General features: G+C 49.5%; 10 protein-coding genes across 10 annotated transcripts; 3 read left to right on the top strand and 7 right to left on the bottom strand.

The window, feature by feature from the left end:
• Positions 1-237: 237 nt before the first annotated feature.
• Positions 238-1,291, bottom strand: CI109_105213 (uncharacterized protein; the record flags this gene model as incomplete). Its single annotated transcript, XM_032003236.2, has 5 exons — positions 238-295; positions 353-436; positions 509-577; positions 643-823; positions 1,183-1,291. 5 exons carry the CDS (start codon positions 1,289-1,291, stop codon positions 238-240), a joined length of 501 nt encoding a protein of 166 aa, XP_031862558.2.
• Positions 1,292-1,663: 372 nt separating this feature from the next.
• Positions 1,664-3,312, top strand: CI109_105212 (uncharacterized protein; the record flags this gene model as incomplete). Its single annotated transcript, XM_032003235.1, has 3 exons — positions 1,664-1,917; positions 1,992-2,478; positions 2,611-3,312. 3 exons carry the CDS (start codon positions 1,664-1,666, stop codon positions 3,310-3,312), a joined length of 1,443 nt encoding a protein of 480 aa, XP_031862557.1.
• A 373-nt stretch (positions 3,313-3,685) lies between these two features.
• On the bottom strand, positions 3,686-5,442 carry CI109_105211 (uncharacterized protein; the record flags this gene model as incomplete). Its single annotated transcript, XM_032003234.1, has 10 exons — positions 3,686-3,922; positions 3,992-4,036; positions 4,094-4,181; positions 4,240-4,305; positions 4,366-4,431; positions 4,492-4,576; positions 4,636-4,649; positions 4,714-4,920; positions 4,992-5,020; positions 5,101-5,442. The coding sequence occupies 10 exons, from the start codon at positions 5,440-5,442 to the stop codon at positions 3,686-3,688; spliced, it is 1,179 nt and encodes a 392-aa protein (XP_031862556.1).
• A 631-nt stretch (positions 5,443-6,073) lies between these two features.
• On the bottom strand, positions 6,074-7,545 carry CI109_105210 (uncharacterized protein; the record flags this gene model as incomplete). The annotated part of the gene is made up of 5 exons (XM_032003233.1): positions 6,074-6,223; positions 6,281-6,377; positions 6,441-6,919; positions 7,025-7,264; positions 7,447-7,545. The coding sequence occupies 5 exons, from the start codon at positions 7,543-7,545 to the stop codon at positions 6,074-6,076; spliced, it is 1,065 nt and encodes a 354-aa protein (XP_031862555.1).
• Positions 7,546-8,202: 657 nt separating this feature from the next.
• Positions 8,203-11,094, bottom strand: CI109_105209 (uncharacterized protein; the record flags this gene model as incomplete). Its single annotated transcript, XM_032003232.1, has 10 exons — positions 8,203-8,622; positions 8,694-9,048; positions 9,119-9,185; positions 9,237-9,398; positions 9,453-9,501; positions 9,561-9,734; positions 9,794-9,878; positions 9,950-10,285; positions 10,361-10,501; positions 10,565-11,094. 10 exons carry the CDS (start codon positions 11,092-11,094, stop codon positions 8,203-8,205), a joined length of 2,319 nt encoding a protein of 772 aa, XP_031862554.1.
• Positions 11,095-11,631: 537 nt separating this feature from the next.
• Positions 11,632-14,972, bottom strand: CI109_105208 (uncharacterized protein; the record flags this gene model as incomplete). The annotated part of the gene is made up of 9 exons (XM_065967615.1): positions 11,632-11,835; positions 11,908-12,362; positions 12,416-12,739; positions 12,791-13,124; positions 13,299-13,391; positions 13,439-13,902; positions 13,965-14,114; positions 14,172-14,328; positions 14,397-14,972. The coding sequence occupies 9 exons, from the start codon at positions 14,970-14,972 to the stop codon at positions 11,632-11,634; spliced, it is 2,757 nt and encodes a 918-aa protein (XP_065823687.1).
• Positions 14,973-15,953: 981 nt separating this feature from the next.
• CI109_105207 (uncharacterized protein) lies at positions 15,954-17,926 on the top strand (the record flags this gene model as incomplete). Its single annotated transcript, XM_032003230.1, has 9 exons — positions 15,954-16,049; positions 16,116-16,181; positions 16,305-16,588; positions 16,659-16,835; positions 16,932-17,127; positions 17,193-17,356; positions 17,439-17,567; positions 17,638-17,742; positions 17,803-17,926. 9 exons carry the CDS (start codon positions 15,954-15,956, stop codon positions 17,924-17,926), a joined length of 1,341 nt encoding a protein of 446 aa, XP_031862552.1.
• Positions 17,927-18,674: 748 nt separating this feature from the next.
• On the bottom strand, positions 18,675-20,629 carry CI109_105206 (uncharacterized protein; the record flags this gene model as incomplete). The annotated part of the gene is made up of 8 exons (XM_032003229.1): positions 18,675-18,995; positions 19,056-19,236; positions 19,302-19,359; positions 19,430-19,769; positions 19,831-19,927; positions 19,988-20,205; positions 20,265-20,334; positions 20,409-20,629. 8 exons carry the CDS (start codon positions 20,627-20,629, stop codon positions 18,675-18,677), a joined length of 1,506 nt encoding a protein of 501 aa, XP_031862551.1.
• Positions 20,630-21,519: 890 nt separating this feature from the next.
• CI109_105205 (uncharacterized protein) lies at positions 21,520-22,984 on the top strand (the record flags this gene model as incomplete). Its single annotated transcript, XM_032003228.1, has 8 exons — positions 21,520-21,599; positions 21,680-21,808; positions 21,927-22,122; positions 22,197-22,309; positions 22,381-22,414; positions 22,481-22,533; positions 22,616-22,730; positions 22,823-22,984. The coding sequence occupies 8 exons, from the start codon at positions 21,520-21,522 to the stop codon at positions 22,982-22,984; spliced, it is 882 nt and encodes a 293-aa protein (XP_031862550.1).
• A 250-nt stretch (positions 22,985-23,234) lies between these two features.
• CI109_105204 (uncharacterized protein) lies at positions 23,235-25,458 on the bottom strand (the record flags this gene model as incomplete). The annotated part of the gene is made up of 7 exons (XM_032003227.1): positions 23,235-23,388; positions 23,472-23,735; positions 23,827-23,959; positions 24,032-24,381; positions 24,440-24,641; positions 24,699-25,024; positions 25,115-25,458. 7 exons carry the CDS (start codon positions 25,456-25,458, stop codon positions 23,235-23,237), a joined length of 1,773 nt encoding a protein of 590 aa, XP_031862549.1.
• Positions 25,459-25,622: the final 164 nt, after the last annotated feature.

Genomic DNA, 25,622 nt, shown 5'->3' with positions numbered 1-25,622 from the left:
CGAGAGTTTAAGGTTCTCTAAATACAAAGGACAAAAGGTGGAATAAACAGGTAAAAGGGGAGAGAGAGAAGAGGTATGGTTCAACATATGACTGCGTCGCCCATCTCTGATATGTGAAGGAAATGCTATGTTACAGGTCTTCTTCCGCGTCTCAAACGCATTCACAGAGTCAGCGGCGCTTAACGGCTGTTTTAGGTGTAATGTCAGTACAGAACGTCGACAGAAACAGCTGGTCACTTACTCCTCTGCCCACTCGTTCTCCTTTCGGATCTGCTCCTCTTCTTCGGGTGTGAAGCTATGTCGCGAATTGGATTAGCATACTGTTACTACTCATCATGGCGGCAAAACCCACTCGTTAGTGATGTTGAAGAGCTTTCGGATCTCCTCGGGGGTCTTGCCCTTGATCATGTTGGCAACAGTCTTGCAACCGACATCGCTGTGTGGTATCAACCGATCTCGTTAGCCAGAAGTGTTATGCAGTATGGATAGCGCGTTAAGTGAAACTCACAGAAGAGGTTTAATATCGAGATAATTGGCAGCGAGGATGATCTCAAACAACATCTCCTGGTCAACTTGGCTGCAGGAAGCAGACTCTGGTCAGTCTGGATATTCTTCGTTAATGTCACAGCGGGTATGGCTCACATCCATCGGGCATCCCATTCTCCAATCTCGCTAGTCTTCCTCCTCGAGTCATCAGCATCATTGGCATCGGGAGCGGGGAGAGGCTCGTTCTTGTGATGGTCGCAGTACTCGAGGATCTTGGTGAGAACAGAAGACGAGACGTTGGGCAGGGGGATTGGCATGCCTTCCTGATCACCGAGATCTGAGGGGTGTGTGAGAAAGGTGAAGTCAGCCAACAGCCCTTGGTTCAGTGGGTCCGTGCGCGGCGGGTTTGACAATTCTATATCGCGCAAACTGATCGTACAGCTATCGAAACTTGTTGCGAAGGCACAGAATGCGTCGAGAAGTAACAAGCATAGAAGGACGGCAGTTCGCCGAGTTGACGCCAGCGCTATTGCTTGACCGAGGGATGGAAACAGAGGGACGGAATGGCACCAATTCTTGCAACCTGTACACCCTTCCCTCGACCTAGCAATCCAGATCCCGACACCAGGCTGACTACACTCCAGAAGCCGCTAGTCACCGAGCCAAGAAGGCTCGAACCGTTGGAGGAAGACTCACCTTCCATCATAGACTTGATCATAGCCGACCTTTCCGCGACGGGTTTCTCGACGGTGAACTGCTCATCGTCCGACGTTTGGAGAAGGACAGTCTGTTTCTTGTCGGCCATTATGGATAGATGATCTGATTTTCTCGAAAAGTAGTGGATAGACACGAAAGGTTTGCGTTGAAACAGGTGGATTGTTGGATTGATTGATAGACAGGTGATGAATGCTGGATGATGAATGATGATGAGAGAGCTGAACTGACAAGCGGGCGGCGAGCGGCGTCAAATCCAATGTGGCGCATGAGCGAGCCTAACGTAGCAAAACAAGGGTAAACAGTGTATGATTCACGCCTAAATCGCCACCCTCTCAATCTTGGATCCCATACAACGAGCGGTTCGCACCTACAGATATAACTCCATCTCTTGTTTTCTTTCGCTTTGCCACTCATCTACATACCTCAGTACGATCTGTACACAAAAGGGCAAACGGACAAGATGTCTACGCCCATCTCATTCACGGTTCGACCACCTCCTTCTTCCACAGCACCATTCCGACCTTCCCCTCTCGGAAATGGCGGTGGGTCACACAGGGGTCCTCCTTCGCGAAGACTGTTTGAGCAGAACGGCGATGATGATGACGACGATGATGGAGAGGGTAGTGGGTATCATGGGAGTAGGAGTAGGAGCGGGTCTGGTCGCCCGAGAGATGAGAGAATAGAAGGATTTGGAGGCAATGGTAAAGTCTTAGGGTATGTCGTTTCTCCCTTGGGGCAGTCTTCCCATCGTGTTGGATTACAGCTAACCCTGCGTTTGCTCCTTCTAGTGGTGAGAAACCAGCTGGACCGTTGGTTATCGCCGCTTTACCTAATAAGGATTGGCGACAATCGTCTTCGAGAAGGGTACCCACCTATCGACCTGATTCGAAACAGACTACCGAACCTATCGAGACACACGAGAGAGTGGGCGACGAACCTCAACGAGCGGGAATCCGAAATCTCATCAAGACAGAGGAAGTGGAACAAGATATCAAAGTTGAACGTATTGACAATGATCAACAACAAATCACTACGACAACTACCTCCACCACCGCTACCACTACTACGGAAACTGAGGTTGTCGTCAAGACCGAACCACTTACGTTGGAACAACAAGCCCTTCAAGCGATCTTGCAAGGGGATGTCAAGATGGAGAGTGAGGAAGAACGTCTTCGAAGGGAATTGGTCATTGATATGCATGCGAATGCGGATCGTACCAACCCGATAACGGATGACGAGGCGTTCAAGCGGGATGTCGAATCGCTTCCTGAAGAGGTGGGTAACAATCCTTCACGGCGTACAATTCACGCCTTCAACCCTTTCCCGACCCAGGCAGTTACACCTATGACCATTCCTCTTCCTACTACTTCCATTATGGACGAAGCTGATCGTTCTCTTACCGCACAGTCAACTATCGATGACTATGCCGCGATCCCCGTCTCAGCATTTGGCGAAGCCATGGCCCGTGGTATGGGCTGGAAACCTACCGATACGTCAGGGACCAAGATCCACGAACCGAAATTACGTCCTGCCCTATTGGGACTAGGTGCGACAGCATTGGAAAAGCCCTTACCGCCGAGTCGAGCGGGCAGTTCATCTTCGAAACGAGCGCCAAAAGTGTCGAAGAGGGATAGTATGAAATACGTCATGAGTGGGGCGATGGTGAAGAAGGAAAGTTCGAATGGGAGCGTTACGGCTAGTGAAAGAGGAACGGTCACGCCTGGTGGGAGCTCGAGGAGAGGTAGTCCTGAAAGTAGCGAGGGCAAGAGAAGGAGAGACGACGATTATGATGGAAGAGATAGGGATAGGGATGGTAAGCGGAGAGAGAGGGATAGTGATAGGTATAGAGATAGGGAGTATGAGACTGAAGAAGAACGCGCAAAGAGAAAAGCGAAAGAGAGGGAGAGAAGGGATAGGGACAGGGACAGGTATGATGATCGTGATAGGGATAGGGATAGGTCTGATAGAAGAGACGATAGAGATAGGCGAGATGGGGACAGAGACAGAGAGGGGAGGGACAGAGACAGAGATAGGGATAGGAGAGATAGGGATCGGGACAGTGGGAATGAGCGATACTCGAATGGAGATCGCGAGAGAAGTGCGCGTTAGGGAGTCCGTGATTGGTCGAGACTAGCGAAGAGCATAACCTAACGACCAGGCGAAAATGGAGGAAGGTGTTCAATAGATCAACTGTAGCATTATGTTAAGCATGCTTATTTGCTAATTCCGGCTGAGTGGAAACTGGAGAAAGGAGCACGTTTGCATCTCATTCAGATTATATCAGGTCGTGTATAGACGAAAAACGGAACAGAGTCAGAACAAAGAGTGAGGGGAAAAGAAAAAGAGACGCCAGTCTGAGATCGAAATGGAGGGGCTTTAGCTACAGTGAATAAGTGGTAATTCTGACAGAGCATTATAAGTTATTATTTGTATCGAGTCCCAAGTTCGAGTCGAGTTTCAAGCTGAGGCAAAAGCTACCGCTTTATACCATCATAGCCGTAGCATCACCGGGAGCACCAGCGGATCCCCAATCGTTCCTCCATCCACCTTCCTTCGCAACAGGTCTTTGGACCATGCTCTCTTGCGGGGTATAGCTGAATCGAGAAGTGGGGAGATTACCATCCACCGCTTTTCGGTGGAAGAGCGAAGTGGATCGAGGGAGGATGATGTGGTTGAATCGGAAGTCCCAGAGGGCGGCAAAAGTCTTTCGGTAGGCGATCTATGACATAGAGGATGAGTTTAGCGGGTCGGCGCAGTCGTGGTGGGAAGTAGGTGAACGGGTCCTTACAATTGCGCAGAAAGTACCGGTGACAGCACCACCGAGACAGTCATACTACAACGAGATGCGTCAGTCCGGATGCTGGTAGCTTAGAGTCACTCGTCCACTCACCCAGTTGTGGTACTCGTCAACGGTAAGCGAAGCAGCGATGAGAGAGGCACCGAGAATTGGAGCGATAGTAAGGATCATCTTCCAGTATCTGTTTCAACAATCAGCTTCTATCCATTCACCATTCGTGCATGAATACCGGCACTCACGCAGGTCGGTGGTCAGACATAACCTTGAGCTGAGCGTTGAAGTAGAAGAAGAGATAGACGAAGCCGCTGTACAAGTGAGCTGGTCGTTAGCAACTGTAGAACGGATCGTAGCAAAATAAAACTCACGCAAACGCAGCGGTGGAGTGTCCAGACATCCAGCTCTCGAGAGAGTCGTTGATGTCGTTCTCGTCACTAGACAGCTCAATCAGCACAATGATCCAGTACGGGTATCGAATCGTAGACGAAACTCACCCAGTGCAGATAGCTCGAGTGTACATGATCTGTCGGAAACCGTTGCCCGAGGGAGTGAGAGCGCTAACATCGGGTTTGCAGACATCTACGAGGAAGGTTAGCATCGTACTTGGAACACTGTCCGTTCGAGTGATTATAGCATACCAAGGAAATGAGGCCTAATCACACGAGATGTCAGCTATGCGTCTGGGGCTCACAAAATGGGGAGCAAAGCAGGCTCACCTCAAACCACCAATGAGCCACTTGTGGAACACCTGGAACACCGCTCCGGTGATCAACGACTCGAGCAAACCCATCGTCGAGCCCAAGAGCATGTCGAGCGATCGATGTCGGATCTGGAAGAGGACGAAGAAGACAAAAGGCACGAAGAACGCGATGAGAGCGGCTGCGTAAATGGGGATGATGTTCTTGCGGAGAGGGTAAGCAAATCTGCAATAATTAGGTGGGTGGGGTCAGTCGCTCGTTATGGACATTTTGCGTTAGTGATGTAGACAACTTACTCGGGATAAGCGATACTGCCGTCGGTGTTCTGCAGAAGCCCGTGTGGATATGATCAGTACCACTTCTTCTCAGAAGTATACGAGACAAGACGAGACGAGGGAGACTCACAAAGACAGGGAAACTTCTCGTCGGTGCTGGGTCTGCCTCATACACACCCAACCCAATTGCACCCATCGCTGCCATGGTGATCAAGTCCACTGCATGAAGTCTGATCCATCTACCAAGGGAGAATCCAGCTCCATAACCTGCTGGTCCTTGACGAGTGGTAGTCCCCGCTTCTGCAGAAGCGAGGTTATGTCCCCCAGCTCCAGTTGTGTGGTGATTCATCCCATCTCCAATAGCAGGGGCAGTACCTGTCTGATGTTCTCGCTTTCCACCGAAGAATGATCTTCGAGGTGGTTTCTCAGTGAGAGTAGGAGCGTTGGTACTTGTTCGAGGAGAAGCTGACATCTTGTATTGCGTCTCTTAACGAGAATGTCGGGTTGATGATGGAGAGGAAGAAGGAAAAGTAAAGACGGAAATGGAAAGAGAAATGGATTGAAGGAAAGAGCAGGGAGCAGGGATGAAAATCTGCCTGAGGAGTGTTGGGTTGAATGTTAATGGCCAGACGAGGCCTTCTGAAGAATTCAAGCTCGGCTCGCTAAGGAAATGAAAGGAACGGGATCCTTTGGGATGGTCTGTCTGCAAAGTTGTTTGGCAGGTACAGTATATCAACCAAAAGGGGGTTAGTTATATTCACAGGTGGTGACGGTGAGCTGTGCTGACGGGGAGGGGGAGGGGTAGGTGAGTGAACTGAGATCTGCTGATGCATATGACCTATGTTCTCCCCTTTGAGCTCTGATGTCCCCATGACGTCTTAGAAACACAAACAACAAGTGACTCCTCCTCGCAGCTTTTGCGGTTGCTCAGGCACTCACTACCTTGCAGAGTTATTTTCGGTTCATCCATAATATGACGTAGGAGACCCTTGAATCACACGCCCAGAGTCCCGATTTAGACCAAGATCACTTGAATAGATGTATTGTAAGAAGATGCCATGCATTCAATTTACGTTACTTGTAGTCAAGCTACAGTAATACAATTAAGCGAGACCAGCTTCAACCATCTCCTTGAATCGCTGAACAACGGGGACCATACCACCTTCGTCGACGACGAAACCGAGACTGAGAGGGTAGGCATTGTCAAATCGTGGTGGCCAAGAACCAACAATACGTCGGTTGATGGGGTCGTCCTATATGAGTACCAGAGTTAATAGCTGTCCCACAAAGTCTCGAATAGAGTAACTCACCTTGAACTTGACGAGCTTGAGAGCGTCTTTTCCAGCGACTTCTGCGAGCGCTTCGAGCTCTTGTCTAACTGTCGTAGTGAAACCGGGAAGGTAGGAACTGAATTTTTCACACTCATCAGCTGCTGCTCTCGTGCATTGATATGTCCCAAGTCACACTTACACTCTGGTGTGAGACAAGAACTTTTCGGCAGGGATATGTTTGGCGATGACAAAGTTCTTGATCGTAGTTTCTGGACTGGCAACCCAAGCAGCCAATTTGTCCAATTCCTCACTTTCCAAGCTATCTCCGACGGGACAAATGGCCTCGACACCATGTAATGGTTCTCTGATGATACCAGAGATGAAGGCGCTGGTAGCTGCTGACGGAACACCTGGTCGAACGACGATTGTAGGTAATCTCAAAATACGACCGTCGACGAACCCTCTTCGGGTGTATTCGTTGACGAGCAATTCAGAAGAGAGTTTACCCATACCGTAAGCTCCCTCGGGGGTGGCAATAGTATGGATGTTCACGACGTTGGGGAGAGGTCCACCGTAGACCGCAAGAGAGGAGGTGAAGATGAATTTGATAGGGTTGCCAGAAACGGGTCGAGAAGCTCGAGCTGCGTCCAACATCATTCGAATAGAGTCAATGTTGACCTAAGCGGGGGTGACAACAGTAACGTTAGCGCCAATCTTTCAACCAACTCTTATTATATAGATCCTAGAGCTTCTGTCCGTCCTTGAGACCGGCGGTGTACTCACCTTGAGACCCAACTCAAAGTTATCCTCTGAACCTCGACTCATGATACCGTGGAAGCAATAGACGGTATCGGGAACACCGAACTCAGTGTTGAAAAGCGCATCAATCTCCTGTTTGCTCGTCAAGTCGGCTTTACGAGTGACGACGTGTTGAGCTGATTTGGGAGCCTTGGGCTCTACGATATCGGCGAGGATGAGGTGGACGTTGGGTGTCTTGGGGTCAGAGAGGAGTTCGTTGGCGAGCTACACGTAAAAGGACGGTTAGCGTTGCACTCCTAGGCAGAGAGGTTGACTTGTGAGATCCAAAAAGGGACAGTCAAACCGGGGGCAGCAGCGCAGGATGGAGTTTGAGGTCGAGAGGCAAACAGTGCAACAGAGGGAGGGGGGGAAAGGGGGCTGGAATGAAGGACTGGAGATCAACTCACGATACCACCCAACCATCCCGCTGCACCAGTGATGAGAACGACGTTTGACTCGCTCGACCCATTTCCATTTCCATTTCCATTTGTGTTTCCAACTGCCATTTTGTATTCTATTGATTGATCTGCTGTGTTGTGGTTGTTGTGGTGCTTGTTGCTAAGAGCTACAGTTATGTCTTTCTTTCTGTTTTCCTTGATAGATCTAGATGAAATTAATGACTATTTTATTTCACCTCAAGCTCCATCCATATATATCACACAAGTCTGATAATCTAAGCGGGGTTAGCATAACAACGGACCGGCCTCACCGACAGAGCCCGGTTAGCGTGCAATGTTCTGCATTGACTGACTGACGGACTGGTGATAGGGAGTCTGCTGATACAAGGTCACAGCCACGACTACTGGCAATCTCGGAATCATGCATACCAACCCGAAAATTCGGTGTGGTGTTGACCAGTATCAACCCGGTAAACAGGAAAGTGCACTCGGGATGATAATCGGGCTGAATTGCTCGTTATCGTTCCGGGACTGGTCCGGGGAAAAAGAAGATTCTTACGTCATCTGGCTTCGGAGGCTGGCTGATAACGTTCCAGAGTAGTACCAAACGAGTACTGGCGTGGCGATAGTGGGTGTGTTCTCATTTGGGATTAGATGCATCATGTGGCATTGCTGACTGTGGACTCTCGACTGCGTATATTACGTACCAAGACACCAGCACCCGCATAGATCGCCCAGTGGCACTGCTCATTATTGACTATGATATCACTCGTCCTCCGTCTCTCCAGCAATGTCCTGCTCAACCCTTGGCAATTTCCAAGCCTGATACGCCGCCCACGTCTGCAATCCCATATCAAAGACCGTGACGTATCTCAATCCTTCCCTCGTTGCAACCGCCCCAATAAAGCTAGGGAAGTAGTACAGCATACGAAGCAAATTCTGCACTGTGACAAAGTTGGCCGTGAGAGCGTAGGAACCTGCGAAAGTACCATGTTGCTGATTATGGTAGAGCTGCATGGCGGTGCCTTGCAAAGTCAATGAAGCCAAGAGTGCTTGAAGGAATGTGCTGTCGATTATTCCACGAGCTTCGTGGATGAGAATGGGTGGAGTGGTTGGTAGCCAGTCGACCAGCCAGAAGTTGTGTCGAGCTGGGAAATAGGTCAGACTGAAGATAGCCAAGAATGCCTGAAAATGGCCCAAGTAATCATCACTATATCAGCTGGAAACGTAGCAGCGGCTAATTCAACTTGACATACCGCGATCCAAACACGGGGAGCAGCTTGTGATTTCTGTCTTTGACTGGCCCTCTCGCGATGACTCCACTTCCAACTTCTCACATTGAATCTCCACCCATATCTTTCGATCTCAAACGGAGCTATCAGTCGAAGCTGCAAAATCGCAGGGGCTAAACTCCACAGCGTAAAGGTGATCCCGAGCAAGCGAGCACCCCATTCTGGCGTTTCCCGAAACCCAGATATCGTTGCCCTAAGGTGACTTAGCACAGCTCCTCCGCCTATCAATGCCGTCGCAGTGTGGCTGAGCCCAACCGTGGTTGTTCGGGTGTACCAGTATAAAAGGGTCAGGATACTGGTGGAAGCCTCTAGAAAACAGCTGCGACAAGAACGGCGATCTATCAGAGGGACTGCGAAATCAATCAGAAGCGGGGTTTGACAACGCTTACTCTATGAGACTGACGATAAACCGTCTCCATGGATGACTCCCTTTCGCCTTGTCACCGAAGAGACCAGCTATCGTTCTATTCAGCTCAACTTCATGACTTTTCTCGTTCCTTGACTGACCTTGGATCTCCCACTGGTCATGCACGTCAGCCTTTTCACCCTCCGAGGCGTCATAATCGGCTCTCGTGCGTTCAGGGTAGTTATTCAGAATTGCCACTCTAGTCGGCGACAAAGTCGAAAGTCGAACGTTGTAAGTGACATCTATGTGTTCGGGATCGGCAGCTGACCACGAAGCTGTTAGCACCCTGAAAAACTTGAGGAATTTTGAACGCTCACTATCGAGGGTACAACTGGGGAAACGGGCAACTGGAAGCGGAAGCACGTCCTAGAAGCCCAGCGAGAAGTTGTGAGGACCAGCCGATCAACTGTGCTGTTTCAACTCACTCGAGGTCCAGCGGCATTCTGTAACGACCCGATGTAGGGTCCATAAGCCAGCTCTTTGCCTGCTCCATCATCTTCTCCGCTGAGCAGGAACCTGTTACCCCAATGACCGTTCGCACCATACGATCCCTGACAGAGCATTCGGTTTACCATATCACCCTTCAATGCACCTCCACACTGTATACGTCTCAGCCGACAGCCTCAGATGTCATGTGTCCGAAGCCGAAAGGACTCACCGCTGTCTCTAGAAGTATTTTGTGTTTCTCATCATATGCTCTCCGCTCAAATAGCCGTGTCTCGTTCATGATATATAAGTGGGATCTGCGGAGAACGTCTTTTGTTATTAGACCTCTGCTAGACTGAATCTCGGCCTCCTGTAAAGTTGGACATACCTCGTGATCAGGTAAGGATGGAGTTTCTCATGAATATCGCCGATCTTCTTCAATTTCTTCGACTTCGAGTTCGATTCCAAGTCTAAGTCCGAGGCATCATCATCTTGGTCGAGATCGAACCCATAGTCGATCTGTTCCTCGTCTTCCTTGTCCTCCTTCCCTTTGACGTCGGCACTCTCCTCCTGACCGTTTTCGTCTGTCGTTGCGGAGGAGTGATAACCTTCGCAGGGGTCTGGCCCTTTGTCGAATTCGAGCAACGACCAGGACACCGCGATGTGTTCTAGAGCGTCCCATTGTTTGGCGTCGGCGTGTGATAGCGCAGGTGTGTCTTTCAATCTGTGATCGAGTTAGCGGTGAAAGTATAGGAGATGTCCGATTGAAGCGAGACCAGGCAGTCAAGGAATCGCTTACCTATCATCCATCTTTGGTACCAATGGTATTTGTTTAGGTCTCCAGTCGGAATGACTCTCCAACCTATCCAACTTTGATCCCCTCTTTGGGACCAACACCATCGATCCTCTGACATCGGCATTATACAATCGTCTATCGTAGCTGCAGCCCCGGAAAGAGAAGAATCAGCTGTCAGTCCTGAGCGAAGGGGACGCTTCCACTCACAATCTACTGAGAGGCAGTCTAAAGTCTATCGTCGCATCTAGATGTTTATCCTTCATCGTGACATCCTCAAATACGACACCTGACCATAACAGCTCCTGCTTTGGCATCCTTCTCACTTCTACAGGATACAACTGTGTCATTCCAGCCACAGCCAATTCGTTCGGACTATACTCCGAAATGTCATCATCGTCATCTTGTCCTGCTCTTAGATATTCTTCCGCGTAATCCGTCTCGTTGTTCGGTACTCTCCTCCAAATAGTTATGGTCACATCGAATTTCGTTTCTAGATCAATCAGAGGTCCAACTACACTCCCTTGTTTCTTCGCCGAAGTACCATTGTAAAATAGGTCGCGGTGGGGATCACGAACCGTCCTAGCAAATGTCTGAAATGCAGATGCGAGAGTGAATGTGAGGAATGCGATGATACCCAATGTTAAGAAACCACATGCTATACCGAGACATTTCCATGGTGATCGTCGTATAGAACGGGGTCGAGAGCGTCGCGTGAGCTCTTTTTCGTCAAAGTCCATGGTGCGAGACTACAATGAGGCGAGAAGACCATAGAAGAAGTGTGAGAACACTTGAAAAAAGCAGAGAAAGGGTGACTCAACCTATCCTCATTCCTGTTATACTGCTTGCTGATTGAATTGTGTACATATGGGTTGTTCACTCACGCTGTACCGTACCTGTTTTGTGTACCTGAATTGATTAGCGATACTGTATCTGCCGCGTTCACCGCGCAATCCCCAACCGATAAACCGTAATTGCCCTATCGTATTCATATCGGCATCCCTGTCTTCGCCGTGTTCTCGGTCGTTGCGACTGATACAACCGTACCATGGAAACAGGAGATACTCACTATGCGTGCGTAGTTGAATGCTCACATTGACATTGTGTAATACTGTTTGTGAGCAGACGATGGAGGATTACTATTGATCTGCTACCCAAATTACAACCGATACATAGAATTATAGAACTGCTATCACAATAAACCCGTACATACAAATCACCTATCCTAACGCTCTACCAAAACCCCGTCTCATCTCCCTGAAACACCCAACTCCCACTCATTGCATGGTCTCAAAACTCTGGTTTGCAGCTGGCAAGAACTTGTCGAAGTACGAGGACCAACTCTCCCAATCAAACGTGCTAACCGGTAGGCTATCCAGGAAACTCGGATCAAACATGTTCGGATTCGTGTTCAAGTGAGCATTGATATTCTGTTGATTCAGATTGGTGTTGTTCGCATCGAATTTACCAAAAGTCGATAGCTGAACGAAGTATCAGCTTTTAGTCACTCATCACTGTAAACGGGATAATAAGACTGGTGTTGCGTAACTCACTTGACCTTGTGGCCCTATCGCACCGGAGGAAGCCATACTTTCATAGTTCATCTGAGGGTTGACGTTGTCTCCCGACATTTGCAGATCGTGCAGCATGTCCGGCGTCGTCCCATCGCTGATACCATTCGAGCTTTGCGCACCGCCAGGCGCGTTCTCACCCTTACTTCCTGCCGGTCCTTCGATTTCCGAGACAAGCACGACATCCCCTTGCTGCAGACCTGAGGCCCTTCGCTCCCTCTCAGTCGCGGCAACATAGACACCTCCACCAGGTCGAGATTCATCTTTCACAAATGTCAGTCGACTGAACCCTCCCTTTCGAGGTATCACTCCGGCTGTTGGGTTCGGAGCCGTTGGTGAGGGACCGGCGTTCTCCTCGCTATGAGGATTCGTCTTCAAGGCCGCTTCGTAGAGCAATGTCATCGTTTCGCAAGTCTTCCTCCGGATACTCATTTGATCTGTTCCGTCAAATCAGCAAGTTTTCCAGATGAAACTCCCAAACTTCACTTACCAGGCTGCACAGTTGCCTCCCATCTTGTGGCCGTTTCCTTAATCAGCTTCAAGGTGTCGAGAGCAGAAGGATCCCCTCTTCTCGCCCAAGTATGATACTGTATCAGGGCACAACTCGTCGCCGCGTAAGGGAAGATGAATACTGTGTCGAGGGCATCATCATTTACGTCGAGCCATTCCAATGCTTCTCTTGACCATTTGATCAATTTCGACCAGTGCTCGATATCCACCACGAAACTGAGGTGTGGCGGACAGCTGTACGTGATTCGCATAAACACGCGCCAGAAGAGGAACTGAACTCCGGTATAACTCATGTGCAGCAGACCTACTCGGCATCAGCGCGCGAGCAACGACGACCGGGGGCTGTTCGACTTACCAATTACGTGTGGACTGGTGATTCCTCTGAAGCGAAGTTCTTCTGGCAAGTGCTCCTTCCAAGCGTTCATATCCGCAACAAGACCCTGGAGTTGTGCATCTGTTGTGTGCTTCAGACCTGTCGGACTGTAGATCATCTTGAGTACCCGTCCGATAAGGATTGACAACTTCAGGTGCTCAGATAAAGCCATGAAGCTCGGTTCGACGGGCCATGTGTTAGGCTCAGAATCCGGGGTGATGTAGTATGGCGCGGGAAGCAAAACGTCGCAATCGAGAAGATCAACCAGTAGTGGAATACCCAAAGCGGCACCGTACCTGACACCATCAGCGACGCTCTGCCCTTTCGAAGACTCACCATCTGTCCATAATGACGCAAGTTGCCCAAACACGACGTCTCAGCTCTACATATGCTAAATCCTGTGCGGTTTGAGCTCGAAGGGACGACTCTCTATGCAGTCCAAGGTCTTGCGCCTGGAAAAGTCAGCTCATTCTTGATGGACTAGACTCACCATTCGTATCGCGGCACCCGTCCTGATTAGCGATGCACTGGCTGTAGCAGCAGTTGGTTGAGCGTGGAGATCTCCGACTTGCGCCAGAAGAAGCTGCGAGGTGTGAGCTCGAATGTCACGACGGATCAGAAACGACTCACCAATGCTTGAACATTCTCGAACCGGGCATCACTTAGAATGTCATTTGACCGTAGTAGTCCATTGATGACACCCCTGACACCGGAAAACACCTCTCGCGGGAATTGTCTTCTCGTTGCACCCAATCCACAAATTGAGTACAGCAATAGCGGACTTGGGCTCGACTTGGCGGCGAATTCTGATCGTGATATGATGGGGAATAGAGGGGCGACGTCGTTGAAATATGCATTGACCAACAGAGACATTGTCTGGCCTGATAGAATCGGCCTATTTAATTGGTTGTGGGCTTTGGTCGGGTCTTGTGGATCGGCATCTGCATATCCAGACGAGTTTGGAGGAGCATTTACTCGTATTAGACCGTTGCCGTCCTCTAGCACCTCCCATGAATTGTGATGTCTCATGTCGTATGCTTCGGACGGTATGGCGGGTATCGTTGTATGCAAGAGGAAGGAAATCGAAGTGGGGCCTACGAACCGCGCGTGGGATGTAGGCGACGCTCTTCGGTCTGTCAGATAGAGAGCGACTCACCTTCTACTCTACCGGAATGTTGTCGTCGTGCAGCTGTAGATCCTCCCATTCCTGGCGTTTCGTGTGTTGGACTCCTCCCAGCTTTTGGTCTCACAAGACCATCACCAGTAACAAAAGGTATGGTCTGAGGGTCGACAGTCAGAGGATCGTCTGTAGTAGAAAAGCTCGTTAATTCATTAAGCCCAAATCACTATGGCATGGACTTACCCGCAATGCGCTTCTTCTTGAACCGTGTTTCGGTGATCGGTAAGAAGAATGTGCATTCCAGACCGTATTGCTTGCAATGAGCACATATGGGTGGACCATCTTGACCTTGCGGCGAGTCGACGATTGGTAGGATATCACATCGGATCTTCTTCGTGCGCTACGATCATCATAACAGGCCATTATCAGTATCGACTGTGACAATGATGCCAATCAGATATGACTTACACAAGCATCACATGCTCTGCCTGTCTTGGTTCTTTTCTCTTTCTCTTTGTCCGTCTCCGCCGTCGGACTGTGCACTGAACCTTCGGCATCTCCGGACCCTGCTACTGCAGACTTCTTCCTCTTCTTCTTCGCTGGCTGTCCGTTCCCCTTCTTATTGTCACCCTTACTAGACGTATTGACCGGTGTCGACCCAGATGCTGCCGAATCTGGCTTGGTATCGGGGGTTGTGTTACTGTTGGTTTTAGGCGAGATTAGATCGGACGATTGCGGTGCAGACGGTGGGGGTAGAGGATATCTTCCTGTGTCGATTGCGGAAGGTTTGGGTGGAATACTTCCCCCTCCTCTTGAAGGTGGAGGCGATGCTTCGGCGATCCCTCCGGAGTCGGTCTTTCCAGACGACGTGGCGTACCAATTTGACTGTTGTTGTTGTTGTTGTACTTGGGGTGGATGTGGTTGTGGTGGTTGATATTGGAAATTGGGCATCCAGCCAGGAGTTGGTTCTTGGGCTGTACCATATTCACCATAATAACATGGCTGACGTGAAGTCGAACCGTCGGAATTGTTACCGTCGTGCATTGTGACGTCTGCAAGATTATTTTACAGGTCAAGCGGATTGAGCGATAATAGTTGGGACGGCGAAGAGATGGACGGTAGAGAGAGGTTCGGTCAAGTGAGTGAATTCGATCCGGTTGTACCGAAGAATCATGTATCACTCATTCGGTGAGGTACGACTACTGTTTGCTACACTGTCTGAACTCGCTCTGTGATGCTGAAGTATGTCTTCGCAATATCGATCATACAAGTATGTACAACTGTATAGAGAGACAAGATATCAAACGGATATACATGCGCAATATCACAATAACAAATGTGATTTCCATCGCTGTTACCCTATGACTCACACTCGACGACGACTCGTACATCGCCCGGCGCAAAGCGTCAGGTGGAGGTTGGCTTCACCGAGTGCTAACTATTGCTTGCGACTTATGGTGGCCATATGCCGGGAAAGACAACACCACGGACCAGTGCTGTCTCGACTGCTTGAAGCAAGCAGCGTCTCTGCTCCATTCACACTATGCAAAGAATACATTAGTCATTCGAATGCGTATGATGATTGGTGTACTATAAATAAGCAGCAAGGGAATTAGTATGGTCGCTTTTCTTCTCTCGCTCGTCGCCCGCCTGCCCTTCATAGTTCCATCTCTCTTGCAGCACCAATCTACAACGTGTGCGACTACTTGCCAGACGGCAATGCCAACAACTCAAATAACATTCTACGCGTCATATTGCTCATCACGATTACTGGATCTAACTATCAATTGTAGTCGTACAGAACAATCCTTTTCCTGAAAAGAAAAAGAAGCAAAGGACAGTGGCAAGTAGTAGCGAAGATCACCGTTAGATATACATGTTGCTTACGTAATCCTGGGACGAGACTGCCCGTCATTGCTGTAACACTGTCCTGACTGACCGACCGCCTTCATCTCGCTGGCTCCTTTATGTATACCATGCTCACCTCCCATCAATTATAATCTATCTCTGTCCACTCTAGGCATCATGACAGCAGCAGTAGCACCTATCCCTCCTCCCTTCTTCTCGCCGTATCTCGACGACCAATGTAACAAGATCAACTCGAAGCCTGTGCCCTGGGAGGTGAGTTGGTATCTCTATTCAGACCAGTGTGACGATCCTTGGCTGACCTCGGGATGACTGTTGTAGGGATATCAACGGGCCAAGCTCCTCTCGGCTGATGAATTGTCATTACTCAAATCACTCAACAAGCTTGTGAGTGGTTTAGTCTATATCTTTCTGAACACATCACGTACCGCCCATCTCCGGGTCACCCTTTTCGCTCACCACCCTTGACAAGGTAACAATGGCTGACCCATACTTTCGAACCTCGTGTAGCCCCCCGCTCAACGTCCTACCATCTTTGCGACTCAAGGGCCTCAATATGCAAAGTTATACATCGATCTCCTCCGCAAGCTCCAACGAGTAGACACTGTCCAAGCGGTCTTGGTATCCATCAACGACATGCTAGCTTCCGATCCAACCACTACCATCCCGCTCTTCCATGCTTTGGCGACGAGTGAGAATCCGGAAGATCCCTATGCTCCGATCATCAAGTGTCTTTCGATGGAAGAGGAGTTTGCAGTTCTGGGGTCGTTGAGGATATTGGCTTTGCTTATTGCGTGAGTGGAATCGTATCAGGTTCGTTGTGCTAGGACTGAATCAACCACATTTCTGTGCCCTCTCATCCAGAACCGACCCAAAACCGTTCCCTCAGAGTCTGGTCTCGGTTCTTCTCGCCTCCTTACAAGGCTTGCTGAACGGATCACGAGTCCCCCTCTGGGAAGTCGCGGCTCAAGTCCTCGGTGCGGTGTTGGGCAGCAAACAGTTCCGAAAGGCTGTGTGGGAAGAGGAGAATTGTATTTCCGGGTGAGTTCATACCCAAACTCGACACTCCTTGTCTACGACAATCAGTCCCTCTATCCAGTGATTCAGTATTGATTGCTAATCTTCATTGCGCTGCAGGTTGATCAAATCACTCAAGACCAACCCTAATCCCCAAGCTCAATACTGGGCGATCACTTGTCTTTGGCAATTATCCTTCGAACAGGTCGCTGCGGAGGGTTTGGATAAGAAATACGATGTCGTCGCGGTTTTGACCAACGTGGCAAAGGCAGCTGTCAAGGAGAAAGTGACAAGAGTAGTGATCGCGACATTTAGAGTGAGTGTCAGCTACTCGCCAAGAGGAGTTCGCTTCGGACTGACATGTGGCTCTATCTTGCGTAGAACCTTATCGCTATCGCCCCTGCTCAAAACTTGCCTTCAATGTTCATGGCAAAACTCTTGCCATTCATCATCTCCCTACAATCGCGAAAGTGGTCAGATGAGGAGATCGTCGAGGACCTCGATTATCTCAAACAAGAGCTGAAAACGAGATTGGACGGGCTGAGGTGAGCTTTCAGGAGATTTGGCTCCTTCAAGAAGCTGCGTTGGACGCGAATTTCAAGCTGATGGTTATGGTGGCATGTACAGCACATTCGACGAATATGTGTCTGAGATTGAATCTGGTCATTTGGTCTGGTCACCTGCACATGAGACAGAAGATTTCTGGAAGGAGAACGGGATAAAAATCGGCCAAGAATCGAACGGAAAGGTCATCAAGTGAGTGTTGTCCCTGTAGGCCTGTCTATATTGGAGGTGACTGACTCATCTGGGTTGTGGATTACCATAGACGATTGATCGAGCTTCTCAAGACTAGCAAGGATCCGCTGGTGGTCGCTGTAGCCACGCATGATATCGGTCAATTCGTCAAATGGGGAGGAGACAAAGCAAAGCAGTGCGTACAATCCTCTCGTCCATGTCAAAAAGAAGTATAGCTTACGCACCTCGCACGCAGGACGGTCACTGACCTCGATGGCAAGACGAGGGTGATGGAATTGATGAGTCACGAAAATGCGGACGTGCGATATCAAGCTCTGATGACGGTACAGAGATTGATGAGTCAACACTGGACGAAGTGAAGGGAATAAGCGCGTGACGATGATGGGGAAACGAAGACGTATTGAGAATCAAGTAGCGTTGTACGCATGTATAGAGACTTTCTGTGAACGTTCAAGGATTTCTCGCGAGTATTGTACACTGGACTTTACGAGTCTAGACTAGTGTGTCTCTGTGCAAAGGCCGTATCACCTCATGATAAAGAATCGCCCATCACTCCTCACTCGGAGTTGAACAACGCACTAAGAATGACATGCGACAGATCTTGCGAGAAGAGTCAACGACACTCCACTCAACTGACGAGTTGCTCGCTCAAGACCTAGATCACTGCCATCAATCCGTTCCGCTTCATCCGCTTGTCTACACCTTTTATGATTTTACGGGTGTGAGAGACTGTTCCCGAATGCGTCGCCAGTGAGAGCAGTCTCGAGCGCTATACGAAGCGTCACGATCGTCGGCCACGACAACCCAACGGGAGAATTCGGTCAGATGAGTTGGAGAAAAAAAATGTAGGGAGCACGGCTCTGAACCAGGACATTTTGGGGAACAACTCTGCTTATTTATGATATAGCTGCATATGAAGATACGATAGTTTATACATTCTTGTTGCCGTACCTAATCATACTACATTTGAACCTCATCGCGATACCCCTCCAAAACTACCTAATGATTGGAACCGTCCCTTAAAACATCGGAAATAAGATGTGGTGGGAACTGGTGTACAGATATCCCTTTCTTTTCCTCATTGTTGTCTGTTTGGCCTTGCTTGCTTTAAGCGGTATCGGGATGATGTTTTCCCAACTTCCCCTGCTGTCGTTGTTTCTCAATCTCTTGCAAGACGACCTTCTCCGCATCAGGAGCTTCGACGGGATACTTCTTGACCAAGTACGCCATGACTTGCGCTAGCACAGCGATCAACGCCAACCACACGGTCGTCGCTGCGAACCCGGGGATGTAACGAGGTGCGTCCTTTGTGGGCCAGAGGAATACACCGTAGATCGAGGCAGAGTTACCAAGCGAGTTGACGAGTGCAATGGCCACAGCTCGCTTCTCAGCAGGGTGTCCGAGAATGTTAGGAACCCATGTCAAGATCTACAAGCAACTTGGTGTCAGCACACGATCTGGGTGGCTGAGGAGGAAGACCGAGCTTACCAAAGGTGGGAGGGCGTAAACACAACCAAAGGCAAAGATCAAGAACACGTATTGGACCATGTGATTCGTCGTAGCGGTGACGATGATGAAAAAGACTGTTCCCATGGAAGCGGCGAGTGTGATCGCTTGTGGCTTCTTCTGCAAGTAATCGGCTCCCCAACAGAACGTAAGGATGAAGACGCTGTAGAGAAATTTAAGAAAGTCAGTGATGATAACTCGTAAAGAGCAGTAATATTCATTACTCACAAGGCTGAAGCGTAAAGAGGGATGGTGTGGTATTGACCAACGTAACCTTTCCAGCCGACTACAGTCCAAAACATTGGTAAGCATTCCGCAAAAACGAATCCGGGGGGCGAAGAGGAAGGTTTACTCACGTGCGCCAATAAGAGTGGGGACGAAGTACTGGATGGTCTGAGCACCAGTACAAAGCATATACAAAACAGTCAAGATCCAAGTTCTCCAGTCGGTGACTGCCAACTTGAGCGCGTGCCAATGACCAATGTGACCTTGGGCACCGCCAGTGTTGGCAAGACCGTCGTAAGCCAATCGTTGAGCGGCGAGAACTCGTTCCTCTCCAGAGAGGAATTTGGTCGTCGAAGGCCAATCGGGCATGATGAACCAAGTGAAGAAACCGAGGAACGAGGAACCAACACCCTCAATGATGAACAGCCATTGCCAACCTTCGTAACCACGAGCGCCGTCAAGGTGTTGGGTCTACAGTACCAAATTGAGAACCATCAGATCAAATCTTGTTCTCTAGGAACGTGAAACTCACGATCACTCCCGCTAGGAGACCTGAGAAGGCACCACTAACAGCTGTAGCTGTGTAGTATATGGCGAATCGACTGGCCAATTCGTATCGCTTGTACCATCTACACCACATCATGCCTTGTCAGCACGCATAAAAAGGCCGGTGATTGCAAGTGACTCACGAAGAGAGGTAGAACGCCACACCGGGAGCGAAACCAGCTTCGCAGACGCCTAGAGCGAATCGAATACCAGCGAGTTGTTTGTAGTTCTTGGCACCGGCCATGGCGGCGGCGACACCACCCCATAGGATACAAAGACCACTGAGGTAAAGCGAAGGTCGGACTCGGGCGATGAACAAGTTAGAAGGGATTTCAAAGATGACGTAGGAGATGAAGAAGACCTAGTAGCAGAGAGGCTAAGTCAGTAATGTGCCTTTAACATTGTGGTGACGAAACTCACGAGAAGGACGATTGAGTATTGGGTTGAAGTCAAGTTGAAATCGGCTTGAAGACCACCAGTCTTTGCATTACTGTGTGCCACACACGAAACATCACATCAACAAATGTGCCCGTGTCAAAGACCGACTCTGGGAGGTTTACTTACCCAATGTTGGCTCGATCAAGATATGACAAGGTGTACAAACCCCAAATACATGGGATCAACCTTTTATCAATCTTCCATAAGAGCTTCTTTTCGGCATCTGAGCCTGGGACGTAGGCGGCGGCGAGCTCGATGACATCGGGAGTCCCGTTGTGCTCGTGCCATTCGTCGTCGTGCTTTGACTTGACAAAGTCCGGGTCGGATTGTTGGACGTGGCTCGTCATCGTATATGATCAATTAGATGATCGATCGATCGAGGGTATGTATGTATTAAGGTTTCGTTCTTCTACTTTGAGCGAAGAAGAAGACTTGTGTCGTGTCTCGGTCGCCTCGGAGTGTACGTGTTACTGGGGTAGACCTTTCGTGTGTTCGAGATAGATATCGAGTAAGGAGAAGGATTCTCCAAGTCGGATTGTGGTCAGTGTAGATTAGTTTGAGTTTTTCTTGAAACAATCAACGTCCGAAAAGATCAGTAGACCCTGCTGGTATATATACGAGTATATTCATTATTGAACATTGTCCCATCCCATATAATACCTTAGGACCGCCGCAATGTTTTTTTAGAGATCTGTCCGTGATGATCCGTTGTCGTACAGTTGAAAAGCATAAAACTGCGTAAAGCCAAGAGTGAGTGAGTAGTGCTTAGTTCCAAATAAGAATTATCGCCCCGGAATCATGGTCTCGCTCGCTTGTTTACGAGTAGCTGATATCATCTTTATTATGCATTTTCGGCCGTTGCGGGGTCCGGAGTCCGGGGTATTGATACTTACCCAATACCCGAGACAGAAGAATTACCAAAAGGAGTTATATCCAGAGATGACCCCGAAGCGAGGTATGAGGGGAGATTGCGGAACCCCGCATTCATTGTATTATCCCGGCGCCGGATAGGAACGGTTATGGTTGGGGGTTTGAATGTTGAATGCGTGAGTTGAATTGCTTGGCTGAGTGGAGGTAGACTAGTGCGGAGGTAAAACGTACTCATCGCTCACTCCCGTGACAAGCAAAGAGTGCAAGAAGATAGACAACGCTCACTGCCCGCTTCATTCACTCAATCACAGTTATACCTTGAATTCAGACGAGAACATACCAACACTGAGCGACATCCATACCCATCATGTCACTTGAGAACAACCGAACACTCGATATCCTTTCCAAGGCTGAAGCGGGAGGCTATGGTATCGTCGCGCAAACATGGTGAGTCGGGCCGGACAACCGCGGGTCGAGCATCTGGTTGGTCTGCTAGAGCTAGTATACTGACTAGACTTCCGTCGCAGCTACGATGCGAATATGGCCGTTGCACTCATTCGTGCTGCTGAACGAAACAAGTCTCCAGCAATCCTCCAGCTATTCCCAATCACCTTGCAAGCGGGTGGAGGACCTTTCTTGCAGTATTGTTTGACACTGTGAGTGTGGCTCTCCCTAGTGGACCATGCCCAAAGTTCTTTTATCTATTCACAGCACCTCTACGCCAATCGTAAAATCATCTCTTGTCATCTGCTGATCACGTATCCGCTCCTTTAGAGCCCACTCCGCCTCCGTCCCCATCGCTGTCCATCTCGATCACGCGACCGATGCTGAACATCTCGAGCTTTCGATTGGTCTCGCCGAGAAGGAGGGTATCAAGTTCGACAGTATCATGGTGGATGCGTCTCACGCAGATTCGGATGAAGAGAACATCGCCATTGCCGTACCGTATATCAAGCGATGTGTAGCAGCTGTAAGTCTCGCATCCGGTCAGCCCATGTTGGAAGTACAGATGACGCTGACTGCTCGAATCGTCCAATCGCACAGGGGGTCGCGACGGAAGTCGAACTGGGTAGACTGGAAGGTGGTGAAGCGGGTTTGAGACAGATTGACGGGGCGATGTTGACTGATCCCAAAAAGGCTGAGGAGTTTATGAAAGCGTGAGTGGACTTCGTTGTGCAACCGTTCGGGCGGTGGTAGGGCTGATTGGGTGTTTATCATTCCTTAACAGAACTGGCGCCCATATTCTTGCTCCTTCTTACGGTGTATGTGCATTGTCTCAGTCACGGTGACCAGCTCTAAACAGTCACTGATACCTCTTGGCTATGTAGAACCTCCACGGAAGTTACAAGTACATCGGAGGACCTCAGTACAAGCTCGAGATGTGAGTTTCAATCCCTCCTCCTCACACATCACCATCCCGTTGTCACGGTCGAGGACTGATCCAGATGTGTGTGATTTCGCAGCTTGAAAGACTTGCAACAACGATTCAAGGGTAGAATACCCTATCTCTGCGCTCACGGAACGGACGAGTTGCCGGACCAACTCTGGGTTGATCTCGTCAAGAGCGGTGTGACAAAGGTGCGTGGCTGCATGTTCCCTCTCACACCTCATCTCTTGGGCCCATCTAGAAGTTTCAAGTCACAAGCTGACTCCTTCGTCCTCTCTTACAGTTCAACATCAACTCGTGGGCTCGTGACCCATACGCCGAGACACTCGGCAAGAACCTAGTTGATGGGAAACCTTTCCCCGACGCTTCGGAGGCTGCGATCGAAGCATTCGCGAAAGTGTGCGACAAATTCATGGCTCTGCTCGGGTCGGCTGGTAAGGCGTAATGTAATAAAAAACGGTGGGAGGAGCAGAATTGATTATCGTTCGTGGACAAGCGCAAAAAAGCTGTACTGGAAACGTGACGAGCTGAGGAAATCAATGTATCGACGTTGCATATTTGATACAAGACCAGAAGACATTGGGGATAATACCCCACCATCAAGTTTCACAAGTGCATCTGTCGCACTGTGTATATGAGCGACCATACGGATCAAGCTCCGATCCCTAAAACATGAGCACGACCGAACGACATGATCACTCCCCCTCATCCTCGAGCTGTTCCAACAGCGTCTCCTGCTCCTCTTCAGCCTCTCCAGCTGTCCCTACTTGTTCCTCCTTACCCTGCGCTTTACCCGTCTTGCGTCTCTTGAACCGTTGATGTGATTCCAAAAGGAACTTGGATGGGTGTCTAAAGATTCGAAATCAGAACCACAAGTCAGTACTGCGTACTACTTGCTTGGAGCAAAAAAAAAACATCGTTGCGGAACTCACACTCTAATTGCCGACCAGAGATAACCACCCGTCGCACTGGTATTCATCATCGGATGAGTTCTACCCGGTAATACCTGATACGTTCTCTCCCAGCTCTCTGTGAGCGTATCATTTAGATAGTTGGGATCTTTCTTTGACCAATTTAGTAGTTCGGCGAGGACTTGCATATAGGGGGAATAAGCGACGATGGATGAAGATCCGAGGAGGTAGGGTGTGAGTCGGGATATAACAGAGATTGGCGAGAGCGACGAGGCGACGATAAGGCTGAGCAATGGAGATTGGTAGGGAGTGGTGTCAGCTTGTCGGTAATAGGGCGGTGGCGACACGATAGATGCAGTAGGTTGGAAGAACTCACCCGTCCCAATTGGCGCTATGTAATTCGGCACGAACAGAGTTGAGCTCCGCCACCTGCATGTTGTGTTTACGTATTCTGGCCGCTGCTTTCGCCGGATTTCCAGCAGGAACTTCGCTTTCTGGAGGTGGGGGTGCTGTAGGAAGGAGAACATTAGCATGGTAGCACTGATCTCAATGATACCGTCGTACGGTGGCCGCACACTCACGTCTTTGGTAATCCTCATCCGCTTCCATCCAGTTCAACCACTTGATACACTCCAACTCCCTCTCCGAATAATTCATCGTACTCAATATCCCCCAAGCTGGAGGACTATCGCTATCCGTGAACAACATAATTCTCCCTTCGCATCCCATTCGTTCGAGGACTGCGGCGGTCACCAACCCACTCGTATCGTCGACTACGAGATATCGTCCGCCCGGTCGGATGTTTCCCATTGTTAAGAGCTGGGAGAGGGTGTCGTCTCGGAGATTAAGGATTGTTGCAGGGGCTCGGGTGGTATAGTGAGAGAGAATGTTGGAGACAGATGGGGCGAGCGGATGAACGGTTTGGTAGAATCTAAAATTCCGTTAGTCACTCCAGCAACTGTGATCCAAAATCCGCAGTCTGCACCCACTTCTTTTCCTTTCGTTTTCTCCACTTCTCCTTACTGAAATCAGTCTTCAGTCCAAACTTCTCATGTCTCGCAATTTGTCTCTGAATAATCTCCTCCGCCGAGAACCCTTGTTGACGAAGCTCGTTGATTTCTTCGGATGACAAAGTGGTTTTCTGACCTTCGGCAAGATCTTCAATGAACTCGTTGGTCTCGGTTATGTCGTCTGAGCAGTGGAATTAGCTTCACCGTGAATGATCAGAAGCTGGCGGAGAAGACTCACCAATCACCGCGTCTACCAATGGTTGTCTCTTCAACGGTCTCAAAACGTTCTTCCATCCAACATTGTTCTTCAACAGATACTCCGAGTTATCCTTCCCCTTCCCCTTATTCTTCTTTCCGCCTTTCTTCCCTTGTGACTTAGCTGGTGTCTCATCTTCCTCCTCTTCTGGTCCTACGGATACTGAAGCTGAAGCTAGTGCACTCGCAGAGGCGGATGTCGAGGCGACACCGGAAGGAAGCGAGGCGATGATCTCGTATGTTATGTCATAATGCAATCCGATCAATTGAGCACACGGAAATGCACCGTATTTCCCTAATTGGATCAAGCTGCGACAGGTGAATACCACTTATTAGCTAGTGCTTCGTACGTATTGGAGAGGAATCTTCGAGCTGATCATAGTGGACAACATGACTCACCTGTCTTTCTGGACTGTCACAGATTTAATAGTATCACTCGGAAGACGTAATAAAACTGTATCTCCCTCTTTTATCCTCGTCAACCGACGAAGCATGACTTCACTGATCGGTTCTTGAGGCTGTTCGGGCACCTCTTCCTTTCTAGGTCTCTTCGCTTCGGACGGTTTGGACTCATCTGCGGGGGTGGAGTCGGCCTCGGTGGTGGAAGGTGCGGGTGCGGTCACGGCAGCTGGAAGAGCTTCAACCGACTCTGCAGAAGTAGCAGGGATTTCGGAATCAACGACCATGAGCACATCTGCGCTCTCTTCGAGTTGTGGAGCGGTCGGTATTTCGGCAGCGCTCATCTTGCTTGGGTGTCTCGGTCGTACGTGTGTATGTGTATAGTCATGACTTGCACTTGACAACTAATGATGGACGTTGACTTTTGACTTTAAGCTGGGATAAAATGAATAAAAATAGAAGATGAGAAATATCAGTGATCTACAGAACAGTGCCACGTTACGAGGAG

Source organism: Kwoniella shandongensis, chromosome 9 (genome assembly GCF_008629635.2).
Source record: "Kwoniella shandongensis chromosome 9, complete sequence".
NCBI classification, from domain to species: Eukaryota; Fungi; Basidiomycota; class Tremellomycetes; order Tremellales; family Cryptococcaceae; genus Kwoniella; species Kwoniella shandongensis.
The sequence above is the reverse complement of the archived record's forward strand: the minus strand, read 5'-3'. Positions and strand labels throughout refer to the sequence as shown.